We start from the raw sequence: 23,309 nt of genomic DNA, 5'->3' as shown, positions 1-23,309 counted from the left end.
TCCCTAACCAGAAACCCTGGATGAACAGCCAGGTCCGTTCACTCCTCAAAACCTGTGATGCTGCCTTCAGGTCAGGCGACAGAGCTCTGTACAGTGCTGCTCGAGCTGACCTGAAAAGAGGAATTAAAAAAGCCAAGACGGACTACAGGAGGAGAATAGAGTCCCATCTGTCCAGCAATAACACACGGGAGGTGTGGCAGGGCATTCAGAACATCACAAACTTCAGAGGCTGTGATGTGACTGCAGGAGACCTGAGAGTGTCACTAGCAGAGGAACTTAACTGTTTCTTTGCTTGCTTTGAGACACCTCAGGACCACCCATCTGCTCCAGTCCTGCCCCCCCCTCTAGGCTGCACCCCACTCACTGTCCAGGAGCATGAGGTACGGCGCGTGCTCCTGGCAGTGAACCCCAGGAAGGCTGCCGGACCAGACAGAGTACCTGGCAAGGTGATCAGAGCTACGCTTGCATGCTCTTTGTGGATTACAGCTCAGCGTTCAACACAATCATCCCAGACATTCTCACCACCAAACTGCACACCCTGGGCCTCCCCCCCCTCACATGTTCCTGGATCAAGGACTTCTTAACCAACCGGCCCCAGACTGTGAGACTTGGCCCCCATCTCTCCTCCACCCACACACTGAGCACTGGGTCCCCACAGGGCTGTGTGCTGAGCCCCCTCCTGTACTGCCTCTACACCCATGACTGCAGTCCGGCCCACAATAACAACCTCATCGTCAAATTTGCTGACGACACCACAGTGGTCGGACTCATCTCAAAGGGAGATGAGGTAGCTTACAGAGAGGAGGTCCTGAAGTTGACAGCCTGGTGTTCAGAGAACAACCTGCACTGAACACCATGAAAACCAAAGAGATCATCATCGACTTCAGGAAGCACAGGACTGACCCAGCTCCCCTCTACATCAACGGTAGCGTGTGGAGAGGGTCCACACCTTCAGGTTTCTTGGTGTCCTCATCTCTGCTGATCTCTCTTGGTCAGATAACATCACAGCTGTTATCAAGAAGGCTAAGCAGCGACTTCACTTCTTGAGGGTCCTCAAACCTGCTGTTGACCTTCTACCGCTCATCCATTGAGAGCCTGCTGACGTACTGTATCACAGTATGGTACGGCAGCTGCACTGAGGCAGACAGGGTCAGGCTTCAGAGGGTAGTCAAGACAGCACAAAGAATCGTTGGCTGCCCTCTCCCCTCCCTGATGGACATCTACACCTCCCGCTGCATCAGCAGAGCCAGGAACATCATCAAGGACAGCTCCCACCCTGGCTTTGACCTGTTTGACCTGCTGCCCTCTGGCAGGAGCTACAGGAGCATCAAAGCCAGAACAAACAGACTCAAGAACAGTTTCTTCGCCAGAGCAATCACCACCCTGAACTCACACACTGTAACTGTGCAACACCCACATCTCTGTGCAATATTATATTATTCATACTGAACAATATCTAGCATTCCTATATTGTGTAATATCCAGTATTCATTCACTAGTGCAATATTCATTCACCAAGTGCAATATTCATCATCTTCATTATTATATGTATGCACATATTTACTTTTCTTACAATGTACAGATGCACCAATGTATGTATATATTTTTATACATGCTATTTTTTTTATATTTTATACATTGTTTATTTTCTGTATATTTCTTGATTATACTAGATTATAATATTTTTATTTTTATTTTAGAGAGTTTGATTTTCTGTTGCATGGCACTGAACAGGAGTGGCCCTCCAATCTCATTGTATATCCTGTATAATGACAATAAAGGCATTCTATTCTATTCTATTCTAAGATCTCTGGAGATGGACCTGTAACCTTGAGATTGTTGATATTTTTCCACAATGTTGGTTCTCAAGTCTTCAGACAGTTTTCTTCTCCTCTTTCTGTTCTCCATGTTTAGTGTGGCACAGACAGACACACAATGCAAAGATTGAGTCAACTTCTCTCTTTTTTATCTGGTTTCAGGTGTGATTTTTATAAACAAGCATCACATGCTTGAAACAAAGTTTTTTACCCACAATTTTGAAAAGGCTCCAACAATTCTGTCCAGCCCATTTTTGGAGTTTAGTATGAAATTATATGGATTTTGTCTTTTTTTCTTCTTCCCCTCTTTTTTTGTGTTTTTCCAAAACACACACAGGAAATGAATATGTGCATAACAAAATGTGTGATTGCAATAATTTTCTGGGAGAAATACTTCATTTTCTGGAAATTTTTCAAGGGTGCCAATATTTTCGACCATGACTGTATGTGGATCTCAGCTTATAAAAATTTTTTAAATATTAATAGCAAGTATGGGTGGCATTGTCAAGGTATTCTAAATAACATTTTCTCTGGGGTACAGACACAGTACCTCCAAATGTGAGGGTAGAGAGGAAGGAATGGCCTGCCTGCAGGTCCTGACTTCAACTCCATTGAACACTTGTGGGATCAGCTTGGGCATGCTGTTTGTGCCACACTGTCTAAATTGTGACAAATGCTGGTTGCAGAATGGGATGCCATCCCACTGCAATATCTGATCAGCATGAGGAAGAGATGCTAGGCTGTTGTGGCTGTGTACAGTTCTTCCACATGCTACTGAGGCCCCTGTTTTTAAATGGATAAATTGTTAAATTGAAAACTGTTTCTTCACACTTCAATCATCCAGTCCCATAATAGACACCAAATAGGAGTCAATAGAAGAATACGCTGTTTGGCACTGGCAGAGAGGATTTGGAAAGTTTTCATGGGATCAACTCACATATTCAACTTTGCTGTGCAACCCAAAACTGCACTGTCCTTACAAATGTGCCACCATTTAAGTGGCAATAAACAAGCTTTCAGTGTAATATTTACTGCCAATAAGCATTGTTGCAACTAAGAACTAATCCACCAAACACAAATTTCCCTACTCTTTGTGCTATGTTTATTTATATAATCTACTTCTTGTACATTTCATATCCTGTACATAATTCATGTTCAATCCAAATGTCAACATTCTTATGTCTAGTCATATTGTTTGCATCCTCCAAATACATATTTATTTTATCACCTTTTAAAAATATGCAATCATTTTACACTCTATTGTCCAATCCTATACTACTCCTGATGCAGCTTTTTTCATGATGTAAGTCTAGTATGTAAAAAAAAAAATTCTAAGAATTTATACTTTATATTAGGGGTGGGACTCGATTAAAAAAAATGTATCGAATTAATTAGAAGCTTTGTAATTAATTAATCAAAATTGCATTTTAATCACATTTTAATATTTAACATGATAAATATTAATTTAAGTTTGGTTGATGAATGAATCAATATACATAATCTTAAACTTCAAAATGTTTATTTTCCCACCAGTCTACTACACAGACCAACGAAGGGTGGAAGTGCTTCTGTGATAAACAAACTCCTGAAACTAAAGTTAAGCATCATAACTGGATAGTTTTATTCAACATTAATGTCTCACTTAATATAGTTGGAAATTAATCATTCTCTCAGCTGTATTCCTTGATGCTGAAATGTGTTATGCTTGTTTTAACAGCTTATTTTGAAAGACTTAAAATTAAACCACAAAAAGGAGAAAAAGTTTGTTCTCCATTTAACCAGCTACTTTTACACAGCTGTGCTTCACACTCACGGTTGCTAGGCGACATGAGCTACACAAAGGTGAGGGCAGGTGAGGCTGATATGAAGGCTAGCCGCTCACGTCCTCCCTTTGCGGTCTTCCTGGACTGCAAAGCACGTGGGCCGGGTCCGTCGCAGGATGCAGCCCCTGAATTTGGACATTGTGCATCGACATAATCTGTATGCTGGGAACTGAGAAACGTTCCACGATGCAAAGTGCGTTAAAATTTTTAATTTGTTAATTTCCCCATAATTAATTAATTGAAATTAATGCATTAAAGTCCCACCCCTACTTTATATACATGTATGTATTATCTCTTTTTTAGATTATGGACCTTGTGAGGTTAGTATAAGTGAAATTTTGTTCTGCTTGCACAATAACAAAAAAGGTCTTGAATCTCCTCTTTTTTCTAATCACCTCATATTACTCCCCTTTACTGTGTTAAAAAAAATACATAGCTTGTCTTCAGACAGTTAGCATCACTGACAATTAAACTAATACTCATTTAATACTGTGTATATTTGAGGAATTAAATCAATGATTTACACTGATTAACAATGTTAATGACCACCTCTTGACTCACCGAGCTTTTCTGCAGTTCGTCACAGCTGGAATCAGTCTCAGTCGTCCCTGCTCTGATGTATTGTACTTCTGCAGGTCCAACTTATCCAGAACCTCTTCTGACATCTGTAGCATGTAGGCCAGAGCTGAGCAGTGGATATCAGAGATTTTCTCTCTGTTCTCAGATTTCAGGAACTTTTGGACCTCCTGAAGTAACGAGAGGTCATTCATCTCCATCAGACAGTAGAAGATGTTGATGCTCCTGTCAAGAGAAATTTCATCACTGTTCATCTCCTTCAGGCTGTCAATGACTCTCTGGATGGTTTCTGGAATATTGTCAGTCTGACCCAGCAGGCCTCCTAAGAGTTTCTGGTTGGACTCCAGAGAGAGGCCATGAAGAAAGCGAACAAACAGGTCCAGGTGGCCATTTTTACTCTGGAGGGATTTCTTCATGACTCTCATGAGGAAATCATCCACAAATGAGATATAATGATAATGATGCTGATCATTTTCCAGGAATGCCTTTAACACATCTGTCTTCCTGTTAGTGTGACAATAAAGCATGTAGACTGCAGCCAGAAACTCCTGAATGCTCAGATGAACAAAGCTGTAGACTGGTTTCTGGAAGATCACACACTCTCTTTTGAAGATCTCTGTACAAACTCCTGAGTACACCGAGGCCTCTGTCACATCCAGACCACACTGCTCCAGGTCTTCTTGGTAGAATATGATGTTTCCTTTCTCCAGATGTTCAAACGCCAGCCTACCCAGCTTCAGAAGAACTTCTCTGTCAGCCTCCGTCAGCTCCTGTGGACTCGTCTCATGTCCCTCATGGTACTTGTTCTTCTTCCTCTTTGTCTGAACCAGCAGGAAGTGTGAGTACATGTCAGTCAGGGTCTTGGGCAGCTCTGCTCTCTGCTCTGTGGTCAACATGTGCGCCAGAACTGTAGCAGTGATCCAGCAGAAGACTGGGATTCTGCACATGATGTGGAGGATCCTGGATGTCTTCATGTGGGAGATGATTCTGCTGGACAGCTCTTCATCACTGAATCTCCTCCTGAAGTACTCCTCCTTCTGGGCGTCTGTGAAGCCTCGTACTTCTGTCAGCCTGTCCACACATCTAGGAAGGATCTGATTGGCTGCTGCAGGTCGGGAAGTTATCCAGACGAGAGCCGAGGGAAGCAGCTTCCCCTCGATGAGGTTTGTCAGCAGCTCGCTGACTGATGACTTCTGTGTGACATCAGACACGAGCTTCCTGTTGGTGAAATCCAATGAAAGTCTGCTTTCATCCAGGCCGTCAAAGATGAACAGAAGCTTCCAGACAGCGAGCTTCTCTGCTGGGACCTTCTGTAATGTTGGATGGAAAACATGGAGCAGCTCCAGAAGACTGTACTGCTGATCTCTGATCAGGTTCAGCTCCCTGAATGAAAGCAGCATCACCACACTGACATGTTGGTTCTCCAAGCCCTCTGCCCAGTCCAGAACGAACTTCTGCACTGAGAAGGTTTTTCCAACGCCAGCGACGCCGTTGGTCAGAACCACTCTGATGGGTCTCTGTTGGTCAAGGAAGGCTTTAAAGATGTCGTGGCACCTGATTGGTCTGTCATGGAGGACGTCCATCTTGGAAGCTGTCTTCAGCTGCATCACCTCATGTTGGGTATGAACCTCTTCACTCTGTCCCTCTGTGATGTAGAGCTCAGTGTAGATCCTGTTCAGGAGGGTTCTGCTTCCTGTTTGATCACTTCCTTCAGTCACACGTTCACATCTCCTCCTCAGACTGATCTTATGTTCCTCTAAAACCTCCTGCAGACCAGCATCTGCTGAAAGACAGAAAAACACTGAGACTAAAGAGAAAGAAAACTCTGAAATGTGTCAACAACACAGCAAGAAGTCCAGTTTTCAGAAATGAGTCCATCACCAGACACATGTTCAGTCTTACTTTGTACACAGCTGCTCAGACTGGCTGTCTGCAGTCCAGCTCTGGTTCTGGGTCTTTGTCCACACTGGAGAAAGGAGGAGTCTCCTGATGATGCAGACTGGTCCCAGTATGAGGAGATGCACTGTCTGCAGAACCAGTGTCCACAGCTGGTAGAGACTGGATCCTTCAGGACGTCCTGACAGGAAGCACAGCAAGATGGCCGCTCCTCCACACAGACCCCGCTCCTCTTCCTCTCTCTGTGAACACATTTCTTTATCACTAAAATCATTTGCTGACTGTTGCTGACAAAGATCCAGATGTGACGACACTGTGCAGAAGCTCTGATGGTCACAGAAAGTATGAACAGTGGAGCTACTTTTCTGTTTGCATCCAGCATTCAGGCTGGACCCAAAGTGATTTTCATTCGATTGTATCACTGCTACTTCTTTTCCTGTCTGATTAAACACTGAGTGATCTGCTTCCAGTTTACTATGACTACAAACTCAGCACCTCCTGTAGATACTTCACAGTAAAAGCTTTCCATCAGAGAGAGCAGATTATTTCTGTCATGGCTTACAGGGAAATGAAGGACCCAACTGCAGGAGCAACCGCTAAAAGTTTAAAGCTTTTATTTGCACAAATCTAGAAGTTAGCTTGGTTGGTTATGTCCTGGTTTAAGCAGAGGGAACTGCCCAGGGTTTGTTTCTACTACTCCGTCAGCCAGACGATACTTTCACTTTCACTCTTAATTCCTCGTGCACTCATAAACCGAATCGGACTCAGCTCTGGTAGAGGTAACGATCCGGCAAGGACTGAAGATTTCACATGGCTTACATACCCGTCAGGTGAGCGTTCAGAAAGAACAGGTGAGTGGTTAACGATTGCCATCAGGTGTGCGGATCACTGCTGGAAGAGGCTGGTCAGAGGGTGGAGTAAACACCGAGCCTGCCCAGGAAATAACACACCCACACAAACAAAACAACAATACCGAGGGATGCCAGCCCAGAGAGAGCGAGGACAATGACAGTACCCCCCCCTTAACGGGAGCCCCCTGGCGACCTACGATGTAACTCCCAGACCATGGAAGCATCCAGAATCGCAGAACAAGGCACCCAAGTATGCTCTTCCGGACCATACCACTCCCAATCCACGAGAAATTGGAGGCCACGACTCCGCCAGCGGACATCCAACAACAGATGGATAGAGTAAGCAGGCTGACCTCCAATGACCCGGGCAGGCGGAGGAGTTTGGCCGGAGGGCACAGGTGGCTGGATCTAACCGGCTTGTTCTGTGAGACATGAAAGGAGTTGTGAGTCCTGATGTGATGAGGCAGATTCAACCAGACAGAGACAGGGTTTATCACAGAGCTGATTTCAAAAGGACCAATGTAAGAGGGTGATAGTTTCTTAGATTCAGTTTGGAGGTTGATGTTGTTAGTGGACAGCCAAACCTGTTGTCCAGGAACATACGTCAGTGCGGGAAGGCGGCGCCAATCAGCCAGTTGCTTGTTCCAAGCGGAGGTGCGAAGAAGAGCAGCTCGGGTTGATCTCCACATCCTCCTGCAATGGCGGAGATGGTGTTGGACCAAAGGAACACTCAGTTCAGTTTCCTGAGATGGGAACAGAGGGGGCTGATGACCCAGGCTGGCTTCAAAAGGCAATGGTCCGGTAGCAGAGGACGTCATAGTATTGTAAGCATACTCCACCCAAGCCAGCTGAGCACTCCAAGTGGTCTGATTCGAGGAGGTGACACAATGGAGAGCCGCTTCCTGTTCTTGGTCCATACGTTCCGTCTGGCCATTGGTCTGAGGATGAAAACCAGAAGATAGGCTGACCTGAGCACCAAGTGTAGTGCAGAATTCCTTCCATACGTGGGATGAGAACTGAGGGCCACAATGGGAAACCATATCCAGAGGAATCCCATAAAGATGGAAGACATGGTCAGTGAGCAGGCGGGCCATTTCCAGAATTGTCGGAAGCTTTAGCAGAGCTATAAGGTGAGCTGCTTATGAGAATTGATCAATTATGTTACCTGAGGATGGGGGCAGCCCCGTGACAAACTCAAGGGACATGTGGCTCCAAGGGCGTCCAGTTATGGACAAGGGTCTTAACAAACTGGTGGAGGGAGATCTTATTTCGGGCGCAGATGGTGCAGGCACCAATGTATTCTCGGACATCCTAGGTCAAGAAGGGCCACCAGAATGATCTCTGGAGAAAGGTGATGGTTCAAAACACTCCGGGATGGCAGGTAAAGCGGGCCGTGTGAGCCAAGTGCAGCACCTTGGACTGGACCAAGGTAGGTACATACAGCCATTTGGCAGGACCGGTCCCAGGATCCAGTTCATCCCATTGCGCTGCCCGGATCAAAGATTCCAGTTCCCAGATTAGGGATCCAATCACACAGGATGGAGGGAGGATAGTCTCTTCTGGTGGGGAGAGCTTGGGGTTGGTAAACAGGTAAGAAAGGGCGTCCGGTTTGGTGTTTTGGGAGCCAAGACGATAGGAGATGGTGAAGTTAAACCTGGCAAAGAACAGAGACCATCTGGCTTGATGAGCATTCAATCTCTTGGCCTTTTGGATGTATGAGAGTTTTTTGTGGTCCGTCCAAACAATAAAAGGCTGTTCAGCTCCCTCAAGCCAGTTCCAGAGCCAATTTCACTGCCAAGAGCTCCCGGTCACCGAAGTCATCGTTCTGCTCTGCAGGAGATAGACGACAAGAAAAGAAAGCGCACAGATGCAATTTGTCATTCTTTTGCTGGGATAACACAGCTCCTAGCCCAGCATCCAAGGCATCCACCTCCACAATGAATGGTTACGACAGATCTGGTTGTATCAGGATGGGAGTGGTAGCAAACAGACATTTGAGGTGGTCAAATGTTTCTTGAGCTTGGAGGAGAAAAGGTTGCTTAGGGGAAGTGAGAGTGGTTAAAAGGGACACAACACGACTGTAGTCTTTAATGAAACAATGACAGAAATGGGCAAATCCTAAAAAACTTTGCAACTGTTTCCAAGTGGAAGGTGTTGGCCATTCAACCACCAATTTTACCTTAGCTGGTTCCAGTTTGATGCTGTCAGGTGCGATGACATATCCTAGGAAGGACACTGTTTGGACATGGAATTCACATATTTCACCTTTGACAAGTTGACGGTTCTCTAGCAGTCTCTGCAGGACTTGGCGAAAGTGTTCTTGGTGTTCCTGGAGGGTTCTTGAAAAAATCAAAATGTCATCCAGATATACAAACTAAAAGATTCAGAAAATCCCAGAGGATGTCATTTACCAATGCTTGAAATACTGCAGGGGTATTGGTCAGAATAAATGGCATCACCAGGTATTCAAAGTGGCCCAGATGCGTGTTAAACACCGCTTTCCACTCATCCCCTTCGCAAATGTGGACCAGGTGATCGGCATTCTGGAAGTCATGTATATATGTCTCCGTAACTTCACTTTCAGGGAAAGAACATCATTATTTACATAAAGAGTAATCGGCACCATTAAACAAGGTAGGGAAGAGGAGTGAGAGGAATCACCCGCCAGCACCCCTACTTGGACTGACGGGCCCTGCCTTTTAGCCGCCACGGCTAGGAGGAAAGGAAGTGACCCATTTTCCCACAGTAAAGGCACTCACCCGCTGCCAGCCTGTGACTACATTCCTCCGGGGTGAGGTGTGTGTGCAGCCAAGTTGCATGGTTTCCACTTCGTTCTCCGAAGATGGGCCCGCTGCCATCTGCTCATCAGCAGAGATCGGCTGAGCATAGGAATTTTGGGGTCTGCAGCAGAGCTGTTTGCGCTGATCATGGACACGATCGTCCAGTTTGGTGCACATTGCTACCAGCTGATCTAAAGAGGGAGGAAGCTGTTTTGTTGCCAATTTATCGTGGATGTATTCTGCCAGATCGCTGAAAAAAGCCCCCTGTAATGCTTTTACTCCCCACCCAGTCTCCTCAGCTAGAATCCAAAAGTCAGTTGCATAATCCGACATGTGCTGCTTTCCCTGGTGTAGATTAACCCCTTAACTGGCAGCAAAAAAATCACCTGACAAAAACTACATAACGCCTTCTGGTTATTATTGGCTCTGAACAACCCATTTCATAGCCTATTAATCGGCTGCGTCTGGTCCGCGGGCCGAATGAAGTGCATTTATATGGCAGGCTAGACCCGCCCATTTTGACTGACACCTCATTCGGCCAATCATGTTAAGAAATGGGTTTCCCAGAGCCAATAATACTCAGAGGGCGTCACGTAGCTTTGTCAGGTGATTTGGTGCAGCCAGTTACATGATTGGCCGAATGACGTGTCAATAAAAATGGGAGGGTCTAGCCTGCCATATAAAAGGGACTACAAACGGCCCGTCACCGGGCCCTTGCCAGTTAAGGGGTTAAACCTGCGCTGGGCGGCCTGGTCACAGCTGTCTCCTTTCACAAACATACTCCTTTCACAAACTTGTTCAAAAATTTGACGTAAGAAAGATCGTCATTTGCCCTAATAACCACCTGTGCCCCAATGGAATGCCCTCCCTCTCATAAGTGTGGTCATATATGTAATTTTAGCATTGTCTGCAGCATACGTCCTATTGAGCTGTTTAAACACTAGTGAGCACTGAATCAGGAAACCCAGGGCTTCTTCCAATTCACCGGAGAAAAGAGCAGGAGGAGGGAGGGCTCGTTCCGGAGGCTCAGGGGGCTCCATGGAGCTCAACATGGCGGCAGAGCACTCCGGTGGATGTGCAGTGACTGGCGGTGTGGTTTGCTCTTCCAGAGATGAAGCCGCCGGGGGAATATGACTGGGTGAACATAACATCTGTAACACATTTCCAATTTCATCCATCTTACGAGCCACCACCACCTGGTCTGCCATTAGATGCCAGAGCACTTGGTTGTGTTTCTGCAGCTGGTCTCCGAGGGATGAGAGCACTCTCTGCACTGACATTGCTTCCGCTGGGTCCAGCTGGCCAGATCATTCTGTCCTGGCTTGCGGGGAAATGAAGGACCCAACTGCGGGAGCAACCATTAAAAGTTTAAAGCTTTTATTTGCACAAATCCATAAGTTAGTTTGGTTGGTATTGTCCGGGTTTAGGCAGGGGGAACTGCGTGGGACTTGCTTCCAGCACTCCGTCAGCCAGATGATGCTCTCACTTTCAACCACCTGATGTGGTTACCCTTGTATTCCTTTGGCTTGCTGCCTATACATTGTAGTTCTTACTAGTGGATCACAGGGTTGTTGTCATGTGCCTTTGGGCCTAGGATCAGGCCCTGACATTTATGCTCATGAACCAAATGACAGTTCAGAATGCACAGCCTTCTTGGAGTTGTTGGGTGTAGTGCTCAAGGATGTTCCATCTGGTGACTCCATTGTCTTAATGGAAGACTTCAATACTCACAGTGGCAACAACATTGAGACCTAGGGTGGCATCACTAAAAGGGACCGCCTGTCTGAACTAAACCTGAGTGCTGTTCTGTTATTGGAAATCTGTGCAAACAAACACCATGTTTGAACATAAGGCTGTCCGTAAGTGTACATTACACCAAAAGACCCAGAGTCACAGGTCAGTGATCAATTTTGTAATCATATCATCAAATTTGTGGCTTTATGTTCTGCAAACTCGGGTGACGAGAGGAGCTGAACTGTCAACTCATTACCACCTGGTAGTAAGTAAGTAAGTAAGGATCAGGTGGCAGTGGATGATGCTGGGTAGACCTGGCACACAGGAAGATATAATGAGGGTGTGCTAGGATTGCCTTGCAGAGGCCCCGGTTTGTGAGATTGTCAACTCCCAACTCTGGCAGAACTTTTACAGCATTCCAAAAGAGGCTGAAAACACAGTGTCCGAATGGACCTTGTTCCTCACCTCTATTGTTTCGGCTGCTGCACGATGCTATGGCTGGGAGGTGGTTGATGTCAGTCATTGTGGTAATCCCTGAACCAGATGGTGGATGCCAGAGCTTAAACGATCATTCACGCTGAAGAAGGAGTCCTTTTCATATTGGTTATCCTGTGGGACTTTTGAAGCAGCTAATGGGTACCAGCAGGCCAAGCAGAATGTGGCTTGGGCAATGGTTGAAGCAAAATGTCAGGTGTGGGAGGAAGAGGAGGGGAGTTTGGTGAGGCCATGAAAACAGACTTTCAGTCTGCCTTGAAGTGATTCTGGCAAACCGTCAAGTGACGCAGGAAGAGAAAGCGGTGCTCTACTGTGTGGATAGAGAAACACTGTCTTGGTTGACATGCCTCTGCAATGTTACATGGCAATCTAGGGCAGTGCTCCTGGATTGGCAGACTAGGGTAGTGGTCCCCATCTTTAAGAACGGGGACCAGAAGGTGTGTTTCAACTATCTGGGATTACACTCCTGAACCTCCCCAGGAAGGTCTGTAAATGGTAAATGGACTAGCTCTTATATAGTGCTTTTCTACTCAGTCAGAGCACTCAAAGTGCTTACACAACATGTTTACATTTACCCATGCACTCACATTCATACAAGCACTTCCATGTTTATACTAAGCTAAGTGCTTTTTAATTAACTAACATTCACACGCGTTCATACTCCGACAGGATGGTCGGAGAGCAACTTGGGGTTAAGTATCTTGCCCAAGGATACATTGGCATGTAGCCTGGAGTAGCCAGGAATCGAACCGCTGACCTTCCGATCAGTAGGTGACCTGCTCTACCTACTGAGCTACAGCCACCCCACTCCCCTTTCCAGCACTCTGGCACAGAGTGCTGGAAAGGGGAGTTCATGCATTAGTCAAACCTCAGATTCAGGAGGAACAATGCCGTTTTCATTGTGGTCATGGAACATTGGACCAGTTTTTTTATCTTTTGAAGGACATTTGAGTGTGCGTGGGAGTTTGCCAGTCTAGTATACATGTGTTTTGTGGACTTGAAGAAGGCATTTGTCATCATTGGGGTATTCTGTGGGATGTGCTGTGGGAGTATGGGGTTTCTGGCCCATTTTTAAGGGCCTTTTGGTTCCTGTATAACTGCAGCGAGAGTTATTGCTGTAATGAGGATAATGAGTAATTTCTACTGGGTCTTGAACTCCACCAGGGCTGCCCTTTGTCACCGATTCTGTTTATAATTTTTATGGACAGAATATTTATGTGCAGCCAAGTGGAGGAAGGCTTCCACCTTGGTGGCCTGAGAATCTTATCTTCACTTTTTGTGGATGATGTCCTGTTGACTTCATTAGGCGGTGGCCTCCAGCTCGCACTGGAGCAGTTTGCAGCCAGGTGTGATGCGGTGGGTATAAGAATTGGCACCTCCATATCTGAGGCCATGGTTCTCAGCCAGAAAAGGGTGGAGGGCCCACTGTGGGTAGCTGCCTCAAGCGGAGGACTTCAAATATCTCAATGTCTTGTTCACAAGTGAAGGAAGAGGGGAGAGGGAGATTGAGCCACGGATTGGGGCTGTAGCTATAGTGATGCAGATGCTGTACTGGTGTGTCGTGGTGAAGAGAGAGATGAGCACAAAAGTGAAACTGTCAGTTTACTGGGCAATCTACACCCCTATCCTCACCTATGGTTGACTACCAGAGCAGCTGACTTGAAATAGAAAATCTAACCTCGAATCCTGGACCTTCCGTGGCTGAAAGTCTGCTAGAAGATGTGAATGCAGCACTACTGACAATCCTCACTTCAACCACCACTGAATCCAATCAACTGATCTATACCTTGAGATACTTGGCTATAACCCCCCCCCCCCCCCGTACCCTCCATAGACAGGGAGATGAGAGGCTAAGATCAAGTAAGCATGGAGGGAAGCAAACTATCAGAGCTGCAGAAAGGTGTGATGAAGAAAGGTGTATCTAAGAAGTACAACAAGCTTTCCATGTCTAAGGCCTTAGAAACTGCCAAGCAAAGTCTCACAGCTATGGCTAACCACTTGAAGAGGTATACCAGAGACACAGTAACCAGGAAAATAAACCAGATGTTCTCCACTGAACCATCCAAGGTATACTATTAGTGGCAGGGGAACAATATGGGAACAGGCTCTCGACCAAGGCTATAGATGAAGCAATATTTTTATTTTTATATAACTATAAATAAATTCCTTACTTGTGGTTGATTTGTGTCCACCACCCTTGGGTCCTCTACCAGAGGCCTGGGAGCTTGAGGGTCCTGCATAGTATCTTAGCTATTCCTACAACTGAGCTCTTCTGGACAGAGATTTCAGATATCGTTCCAGGAATCTGCTGGAACCACTCTCACAGTTTAGGAGTCACTGCCCTGAGTGTTCTGATTACCACAGGACCACTGTTGTCTTAACCTTCCACATCCTCTCTAGCTCTTCTCTCAGCCCCAGGTATCTTGTGTTCCTATTGATCAGTATTGCTATATCACTATGACCTTCTTCCTCTGTTTGTCCACCACTACTATGTCCAGTTGGTTAGACATCACCAGTTTATCCATCTATATCTGGAAGTCCCACAGGATCTTGTCATTCACACCTACTGTTGTAGGTGTATTCCTTTTTTGATCTTGGGAATTCAAGGCCATGCTGGGCACAGATGTTCCTGTATACTATGCCAGCCACTTGGTTATGTATGCCCTGCCTGCTAGCATCTTGTTCCCTGCTGTTATGTGCTGCATTGTCTCAGGGGCATCTCTGCACAGCCTGCCCCTGGGGTCTTGTGTGGTAGACTCCAGCCTCTACTGATTTTGTGCTCAGAGCTTGTTCCTGGGCTGCCATGGTTAGTGCCTCTGTGCTATCTTTAAGTCTTGCCTTCTCCAACCATCGGTAGGATTTTTTGATACCTTTACCTTTATACCTTTATTAGTCCCACAATGGGGAAATTACAGTTAACAGAACACCCATCCAAGAAATACAAACACAAAAAGGGGAGACTGGTGTCTGAGGTCATGCAGCCGTTTTATCGGCACTACCTTTAGCAGGAAAAACAGAAAGAGATACACTGGGATAGGTAGGTTAAAAAAAATCATCTCGTACTGTGATCATTATGAACACCTTACGAGGTTCCAAAAAAACACCTCAGCAAAGCAGTAGCACATTTAAAGCCTGACGAGCACTAGGGTGGGTAGGAGAGAGGCTGCCAGCGGAGACGAGCAGGATACTGTGATGGTCACACAGCTTCCAGACCAGCAGTTCATGATAATGTTCGTGGGTGGCTTAGTGGTGAAGCCGGCGACCACATACACATGCCGCGTTGCGCGTTGCGCGTCCTGGCCCGGCGCCGATTTGCCCGCGTCTTCCCCTGTATCTCTCCCCCATTTCCTGTCTCTCTCCACTGTCACAAAAATGGAAAGAAAAAAAAAAAAGATGGTACAGTCAGCCTTGGTTGCCAGGATACCACTTCATACAGGTCACAACACGGGGCGGGGGGGTGAAGAGCATCTGTTTACAAACATCTCCAGGAGACGATTTAGACAGACAGCATCCAAGGCCGTCTGGGAGCCAAATTCCAAATACTGCAATTGTTTTGGTTCAGGCCGTCAGAACTATTTGCTGACAGACCTTACAGTTTTCTGGTTACCTCTCAGAAATCCAATCATCCAAATTTGGTTCTACTCCACCATGCATAACAGACACTCCAACACTCCTCCAGATGTAATCCACTTTGATTCAGCTCTACTGAGTCTGATTGAGTTCGTACTGTTTTTGCATCCCTCATAGGCAGCCTTATTAGGGCCAAAACAGCTGCCCAGAAACCAGGTATCCCCAGATCCAATTCGGGAAAAATCCTGGTATCAATATATATGCCACGTCCACACAGTACAGCCAGGAACGTTATCTTCCATCCCCACAGGAATCCATAACATAGCCAGCCGGGTGTATAGTCAGACCAGAGGAAAGAGGGTTCCCCTTCTCCCAATCTCTTCATGATGAGAATTTGATCATCAATAGTGTTGAGAGACCAGCTGATCAGATCCATAATTTAAATTCCAGTTCAGGGATGTGTAAAGGGACATTCTAAGCAGCGAAGCAGCAAAAAGTAGGGGTAGATAGGGAAGGCTGGGAACCTTCCCTATCTACCCCTATATGCAGGGGTGAAAGTACTTTTAAATTCTTGCCGATACTATGACAAAAACAAAGTAGAATCACTTGACAATGTGAGGAACTAAGATGTTTGCTCACGCTGTACACTTAACACAATTGATGACCACCTTCATGCATTCTGGCTCTCTCCACCAATACAAAATTTCTGGAAAATAAATAACCACCAAATTTTCTCAAACCCAAATCCTCTTGGCAACCACTGTGTTTTGGAGGTGAATGCACTCTTGTGCAGTGTAAATGAAATCTCTGGTCATAAGCAGTGTTTTTGAGCTGTGCTGTGTTGTTGAAATTGAGCAGAATAACATGAAACACCATTAATTCATCTCTCTTTGTTTTTAATCAAGGAAGTTTGTAAAAAGCAGACTGACATTAAACTTTAGGGTGAACGTTTTAACCTGTTAACTAGCCGAACCAAAATCACCTGAAAAAACTAGCCCTCTGGTTATTATTGGCTCTGGAAAACCCATGTATGTAGTGCATTTTATATGGAAGGCTAGACCCTCCCTTTTTGATTGACACCTCATTCGGCCAATCACATTAGGAAATCGTTTTTCCGGAGCCGGTAATAACCAGGGGGTGTCACGTAGCTTTTCTGTTGAGTTTGCTGCAGCAAGTTACATGATTGGCTGAATGAGGCTTCAATCAAAATAGGAGGGTCTAGCCTGTCATGTACAATGCTCTGTCCGGCTTAAGGGACATGGCTGTCCGTTGATGAAATCCTCGATCTCTGAGGGGAGAGAAGCTACAGAATTGAGGCTCTAGCACAGCACGAACAGTTCAGAAACAATTTGAAATGAGAAAAACTGATTAATTTGTGTTTTAGACTGTTTATTGCTAACGGATGTATTCTGACCCAAAGTGTAGCCGTGACCAGTTCTGAACGACGGCTTTACAGCAGACAGCCGCACGAACTCTTGCCAGTACTGCGTACCGGCGGAGAATCTTTTAGTGGTACGCAGTACCGGACCGTACCGGCTTACTTTCACCCCTGTCAGTCAGTAGTAGATGCCGTGAATGGATTCTTCTTCTTGCTTCCTTCTTTTTCAGGTTTCTGTTGCCTGAGGTATTCACTAAGCACATGGTCATTTGTGGCCATCCTCCTGATGTACTCGTGGATCTTAGTTGTTTCATCCAGAATAGGTGTTCTGACACTCACTAGTCCTTGGCCTCCTTCCTTCCATTTAGTGTACAGTCTCAGGGTGCTGATTTGGGGTGAAATTCTTTGTTACACCTGATTTTAGTTAAGGTCCTTTTTAGAAATTATGTCCCAATCTGATCTCATAAGAAAAAAAATATATATATATAAAGTCACACATTTTTGGCTTAAACTGTAAATGAGTTTGTAGCTGCTGTCTTACGCTGTGAGCTGAGACCCATTATTGAAGCACTTTGTTGCTCCATCACTAAAGACTGGAGGTTCATATTTGGACCCATCACTCCTCACAGATGGACAGCTGGATCCTGTTGACTGTGACCTCTGAACTCTGGAAACACAACCATGTTTTATTCATATCACATTAGTCACTGATAAATTCTCATATGAGAACTCTTAAACACACACAACCGACTGCAAATATTTCATTGGTTTGACGTTGGGAGGAGACTCAGATTAGATTCATGTCAGTTTGATTATTCATGAATTTATTTTAATTATTTATTTAGTTTTAAACTCATTGGCAGAATTATTTAGAATTTTTAGCTGAATGAGTTCAATTCTATTACTTTGTTGGTCCATCACTGAAGTCTGGAGGTTCATCTTTGGACTGGTCCTTCTTCATAGACGGACAGATGGATCCTGCAGCCTCTGCTCTGTCCTCCTCTTCCTCCATCCTTCTTCAGTCAGTCTCAAAGGTAAACCACAAATACTAAGGGAGGTCACAGTAACAGAAGTAACTGAGTTAGTCGGCTATTTTTCTATCTATCTTTCTATCTATCTATCTATCTATCTATCTATCTATCTATCTATCTATCTATCTATCTATCTATCTATCTATCTATCTATCTATCTATCTATCTATCTATCTATCTATCTATCTTTCTATCTATCTGTCATGGTTTCTGCACTGTTCTAATGTTAGTAAGAACAGCTAAAGCACTCAGTACAGATACAGCTCACTATGATGATATTTCTGAGTACAAACACTGAGAACCTGCAGACTGGAGATCTGATCATCAGTGATGAAGCCCACATTCATTACTGAGTTTCATTTCATTAACACTAAAACAGTTTTGGTTTATTGTGGATTATTGAATATTAGGTCTCTCTCTCTTCTAAGTCCCTGTTAGTAAATCCTGTCCTAAAAGCTCCCTGAAAAGCCTTCAGCTGATCCAAAATGCTGCAGCTAGAGTACTGACAGGGACTAGAAAGAGAGAGCAGATTTCTCCCATATTGGCTTCTCTTCATTGGCTTCCTGTTAAATCTAGAATAGAATTTAAAATCCTTCTCCTCACCTACAAGGTGTCATAGTCCTGGACCGTGTGCCCAGTGTTTTGTGTTCAGTTCTTTTAGGTTCTGTTTTCATTGAGTTTGTTCTGTTTTGTTTCCCCCGTTTGCATTTGGTTTTGATTCTTTGTTCATTATAGTTTCTTGTTCTGTTATTAGTTGTCATTATTATTATTGTTATTGACTTCCTGGTTCCCTTTGTTCCTGTCTCCCCCACGTCTTTGTGTTCTAGTGTATTGAGGTTTATTCCCAGTATTGTGACTAGTGTGCGTCTCTGTCCCATGTCTGGTCGTTTCTTGTTTACCTCGTCAATCTTAGTCTCATCTGTTTTGTATTTAGTTTACTTCCAGGAAGCAGGTTCAACAAACTCTGAGTCTCTGAGTTGATCAGCTCTGAGATCAGCAACTCTGAGTTTCCTGTTCCAGAACAGCTGATCAGAGTTAGTTCAATCAACTCTGAGTATGTACGTAACTGGGATTTCAGTACTTGTAGAAACACAAACGTCTGCAGATGAATTCGCTCCTCTGACGCTCTGACAGCCACTTTATGAAGGAGGAAATGAATGGGAGTGTCAGACAGGTGGTTCAGGTGCCGTAGAAGGGGCGGAGTCAGAGAGACACTCAGAGTTTGTTGGATAAAACCTGCCAGCAGCAGTTTAGGGTCACAGGGTCTGTTACCATGGTAACTGACTCAGAGTTGGAGTTAGCTCTTTCTGGAACTGAAAACCCGAGTTTCCCACATTTTAGGGTTACAAACCCAGCAGGGTTATAATAGTTTTGGATTTTACATTATCGTTTAGTTTTAGTTAGTTTTTACTTTTTTTTCCTTTAATTCAATTAGTTTTAATTAGTTTTCAGAGCGGTTTTGCTCGTTTTTTTTTTTTAGTTTATTGCTTAGTTTTAGTTTAGTTTTGTCAGTTTCAGTATTAGTTTTAATTTTTCATACTTTGTCAGGTGCAAGATTCAAGGTACAAGAGTAACTCTTGTGTAATAAAAACTCAACAAAACATCCCGTTTAAAGAAATATATTCAACAACCAACTGTTCACAGACAGCAGCATTGTGTGTTAAATGTGTGTAATATTAAGGACACACATGAACAAAAACAGGGAGAAACACAGAAAAACATGAACTCCCAAACTCAATAAATTCTACAATAAACTACAATAAAGTTCAGCGTCAGTGCAGCAGATTAACAACAGCTTCTGTTTTGGAGCTAGCTTGGTTAGATGCTCCATATGTGGCTGACCTCATGTCGCATTTCTGCTTGTGTAGCTGGATTGTGTGTTCATTACCTTACGGTCGTGTGCTGGTGTTTATATGTAGCTGGGACTTCTGTTGGTCCTCGCTCTTTGTCTCAGTTTTTTGGCTGCAAACATATTTGTTCCTGTTTGTTCACTTTCTTCATTCCCTCGTGTCCATTCCGACAGTTTTAGCAGCTCCCTCCAGGAATTTGCTGACATTTGTGAGTCCTTATATTGATTGTTCCTGATTGTTATTCTCTCACTGATAAAGTAGCCGGAAACGCACAAAGACGGAACAGGTTCATCACAACGTTGCGCCTGCGTGGCAGCGACGAGTAGTCACATTTCTCCGGAGGTGAACGCCAGATCACGTCGGTTCAGAGCAGTTTCTGTAGCTGCCTTGTGTGCGCTTCTCAGGTGGACTTTTTCCTCACTGAGACGTGTTCCATACATTTTTCATCATTCACAACAAGACACGCTTCTATCTGTGTTATCGGACTCAAAGAAACTCCATACGGGACTCTGCTGCTTTCTCGGCAGACCGCTGCCATTACTTTGAGGACCAGCTCGGTGAGCGCAGCACGCACACAGCTGCCCGACGGCGCTCCCAGCTTAAACTCGGAGAGCGGAAAATGATCAATCCACAAGGCTTTTAAATAAAATGACAAACAAGAAAAGGAAGGTCATTTTATCTATGATTTTACTTAGTTTTTTAAACTCACAATACAGGTTTAGTTAGTTATCGTTTTTCCTTTTAATTTTAGTTTTTATTTATTTCAGTTAATGACAATGTTTTTTCAATTTCAGTTTTCATTATTTCGTTCATTTTTGTTAACTATAATAACCCTGAAACCCAGAGTTGTTGCTAAACCTGCTTCCTGGAATAGGCCCCTGGTCTCGCCCTGTTTAATTGTTTCCAGCTGTGTCTCCACCTGTTCCTGATCCTCTCGTTATCCTGGGTTTGTATTTAAGTCCTCTGTCTGTGTCTATCCTTTGTCATGTCATCATCAATGTTACCTGTTGTGTATCACCCTGTCCATTTGTTTTGTGTTTAGTTCTAGTACCTGTCCAGTCCCAGTATAGCAGTGTTTATTATTTCCTGGCATTTACCAAATAAACCACATTTCAGTGCAGTTTTGCCTGTTGAGTCCTGCATCTTGGAGTCCAGCTCACTAATGACACAAGGTCTTCAATAATCAGGCCCCATCTTATCTCAAAGACCTCAGAGTCCCATATCACCCCAACAGAGCACTTCGCTCTCAGACTGCTGGCTTACTTGTGGTTCCTCGGATACTTAAGAGTAGAATGGGAGGCAGAGCCTTCAGCTTTCAGGCCCCTCTTCTGTGGAACCAGCTCCCAGCTTGGATTCAGGAGACAGACACCCTCTCTATTTTTAAGATTAGGCTTAAAACATTCCTTTAAAGTTTATAGTTAGGGCTGGATCAGGTGACCATGAACAGCCCCAGCAGATGCCGGCACAACCACAAGATTTTTCCTGTTAAGAGTTTTTCCTTCTTACTATTGCCAAATGCTTGCTCATAGGCGCTTGTTTTGACAGTTGGGTTTTCTGCGTAATTATTGTAGGGTCTTTATCTTACAATATACTGTAAAGCACCTCGAGGCAACAGTTTTTTGTGATTTGGCACTATATAAATAAAATAGAATAGAATAGAATTGAACTGAATAGAATAGAATTGAATACAGAGAGCCAAGGTTCACCATCACACCCTCAGAGCACGAATCAAACCAGTTTGTTCAGCTTTGAGCACTTAGATGGTGATTGGCTGCTGCTGTTCACTGTAATCATGTGTCACCATGACAGCCATTTTGCCCACATGTTGAGAGATATCAGATGAAACTAAGAGCAGAGCTGCTCAGTTTCTTCCATCACAACAAACAGCAGCTCAAAGTTTCCCATGTTACCCACAAACAACAACAGCAACACTGCAGCAGAGCCTGAGAACAGGAAATGAGTCAAAGTGCGCGGTTTGAAAAAGCATCAAGTTTTCACCGAGTCAAAGTTTCATCATCAGCAGAATCATTCTGATCTGTTTCCTTGAAGCTTTATTGACACGTTATTGAGAACTAAACCTTCTTCTCAGCAGCGGCTGTAAAAGTCAAAGCCTGTGGAAGAGAATCAACCTGCTGAGCTGGGACTCTTCTTCTTCCTCTACAGTCCACAGAGACAAACACACTCAGAGACTCGGACAGGACAACAACAACAATGTTGTGTTTCACTCACCCTGCCTCAGCTCCACTTTCCTCCTCCTGCTCTCTGAAGGAAAATGGAGGCTCAGCTGTGGGTTTCTACCTTTAACTCCTGTCTGCATACCTGCTCAGGTGTGCCCCTCCCCTCTCCATTTACAGGAAACCAGGTGAGTCTCTTTCTTGGTCTCAAGAATCCAGCTGAACAGGTTCTCCTGCAGGTTCCTCTGGATCTTCATCTTTCTGTTAATTTCCTGCTCAGGCACAGCGGCCCAACAACACTCACACTGCCACACACACCTCAGAGGAACTGTCACACACTCATTTCCATTTCTTCACACACATCAGCCTCACACTCACATGGAGTTTAAGAGCAGCAACAAAAAGCAGCACAGACTTTTGTTCCTCACACAGAGAAAGAAACTCAGAGGAACAAGTGTTGCTGCACTTTTCTACACCATCATTCAAAGAGTCCATCACTTCATCTCTGACAGTCTGCTACACACACCAGGTATGACATCACACTCAGCTCACATACACGTCTGTGATGTTCTCATAGATACACACCTGGAGACTGTTCTGAACATCTGGATGAAAAAGAAGATGGCACCAACCTTTGGTGACTTGGTGTGGCTCATGCGGTGTGTCTGCTTGCTGTGTGGAAAATGTGCACTGTGTGATCAAATATGATCAGTTGGACTTGTTGCAGATTAGATGAGAAAATGCTGGACTTTAAACCAGGACTATTATATTGCTCTAAAGACTTTGTTTTTGATGAGCAGTATGGGCCTGCAGCATCTGGCAACATGCAGCGCATGAGGCCCAGGAGACAAAGGAGGAGAGCCGGCTTCCTGGTACAACAGAGGCAGCGGTGTCATCACACTCCTCTACCCTCTATGCTCGCTCTTTTGGCAAACAAAGTGGATGATGTTAATTGCCTCAAGGAGGGACTACGTGGAATGTTCATTCCCATGTGTTACGGAGACCTGGCTGGATGCCAGGATAAATGACTTGGCAATACGGCAGGAGGGCTTCAAATGGATGGAAAAAGATTGTGGCTTTCATTTTGGGCTTCACTCATTTGGTTCCAGTTGAATCGGCACATTGTTTCATTTTTCACTCCAATGTGATCGACTTCGATGAGACAGAGTGATGCTGATGCGAGGTGACTGCTGTGTTTGTGTCCTTGTGACAAGAAGAATCCCACAGCATCAAACTCAGTGGAGATGAGTGAGGATCCTCTGAGGAGCACAAACTGTTTGAACACTGAGACGTTATTGTGACGAGCCGCTCGGCCCCGCCTTCCTTTGGAGCGG

The 23,309-nt window shown here is 44.8% G+C and overlaps 2 protein-coding genes across 5 annotated transcripts in view; one reads left to right on the top strand and one right to left on the bottom strand.

The window, feature by feature from the left end:
* The window catches only part of LOC115799318 (NACHT, LRR and PYD domains-containing protein 12-like), a 652,446-nt gene that overhangs the window by 168,715 nt on the left and 460,422 nt on the right, over nt 1-23,309 (top strand). The gene's annotated exons all lie outside the window — the stretch shown is intronic.
* The window catches only part of LOC115799324 (NACHT, LRR and PYD domains-containing protein 3-like), an 89,486-nt gene that overhangs the window by 21,599 nt on the left and 44,578 nt on the right, over nt 1-23,309 (bottom strand). Inside the window, exons 1-5 of one of the 4 annotated variants that reach the window (XM_030756425.1) lie at nt 22,031-22,068; nt 17,826-17,968; nt 17,462-17,587; nt 6,119-6,354; nt 4,202-5,999 (exon numbers count right to left, since the gene is read on the bottom strand). In XM_030756425.1, the coding sequence (XP_030612285.1) occupies nt 4,202-5,999; nt 6,119-6,354; nt 17,462-17,587; nt 17,826-17,932 (2,267 nt within the window). In that variant the 5' untranslated portion in view covers nt 17,933-17,968; nt 22,031-22,068. Of the gene's footprint in view, nt 1-4,201; nt 6,000-6,118; nt 6,355-6,935; nt 7,056-17,461; nt 17,588-17,825; nt 17,969-22,030; nt 22,069-23,309 lie in introns of those variants that run through there. The other 3 variants (XM_030756424.1, XM_030756426.1, XM_030756427.1) reach the window with 3 other exon arrangements.

Source organism: Archocentrus centrarchus, chromosome 20 (genome assembly GCF_007364275.1).
Source record: "Archocentrus centrarchus isolate MPI-CPG fArcCen1 chromosome 20, fArcCen1, whole genome shotgun sequence".
Lineage (NCBI taxonomy): Eukaryota > Metazoa > Chordata > Actinopteri > Cichliformes > Cichlidae > Archocentrus > Archocentrus centrarchus.
The sequence above is the reverse complement of the archived record's forward strand: the minus strand, read 5'-3'. Positions and strand labels throughout refer to the sequence as shown.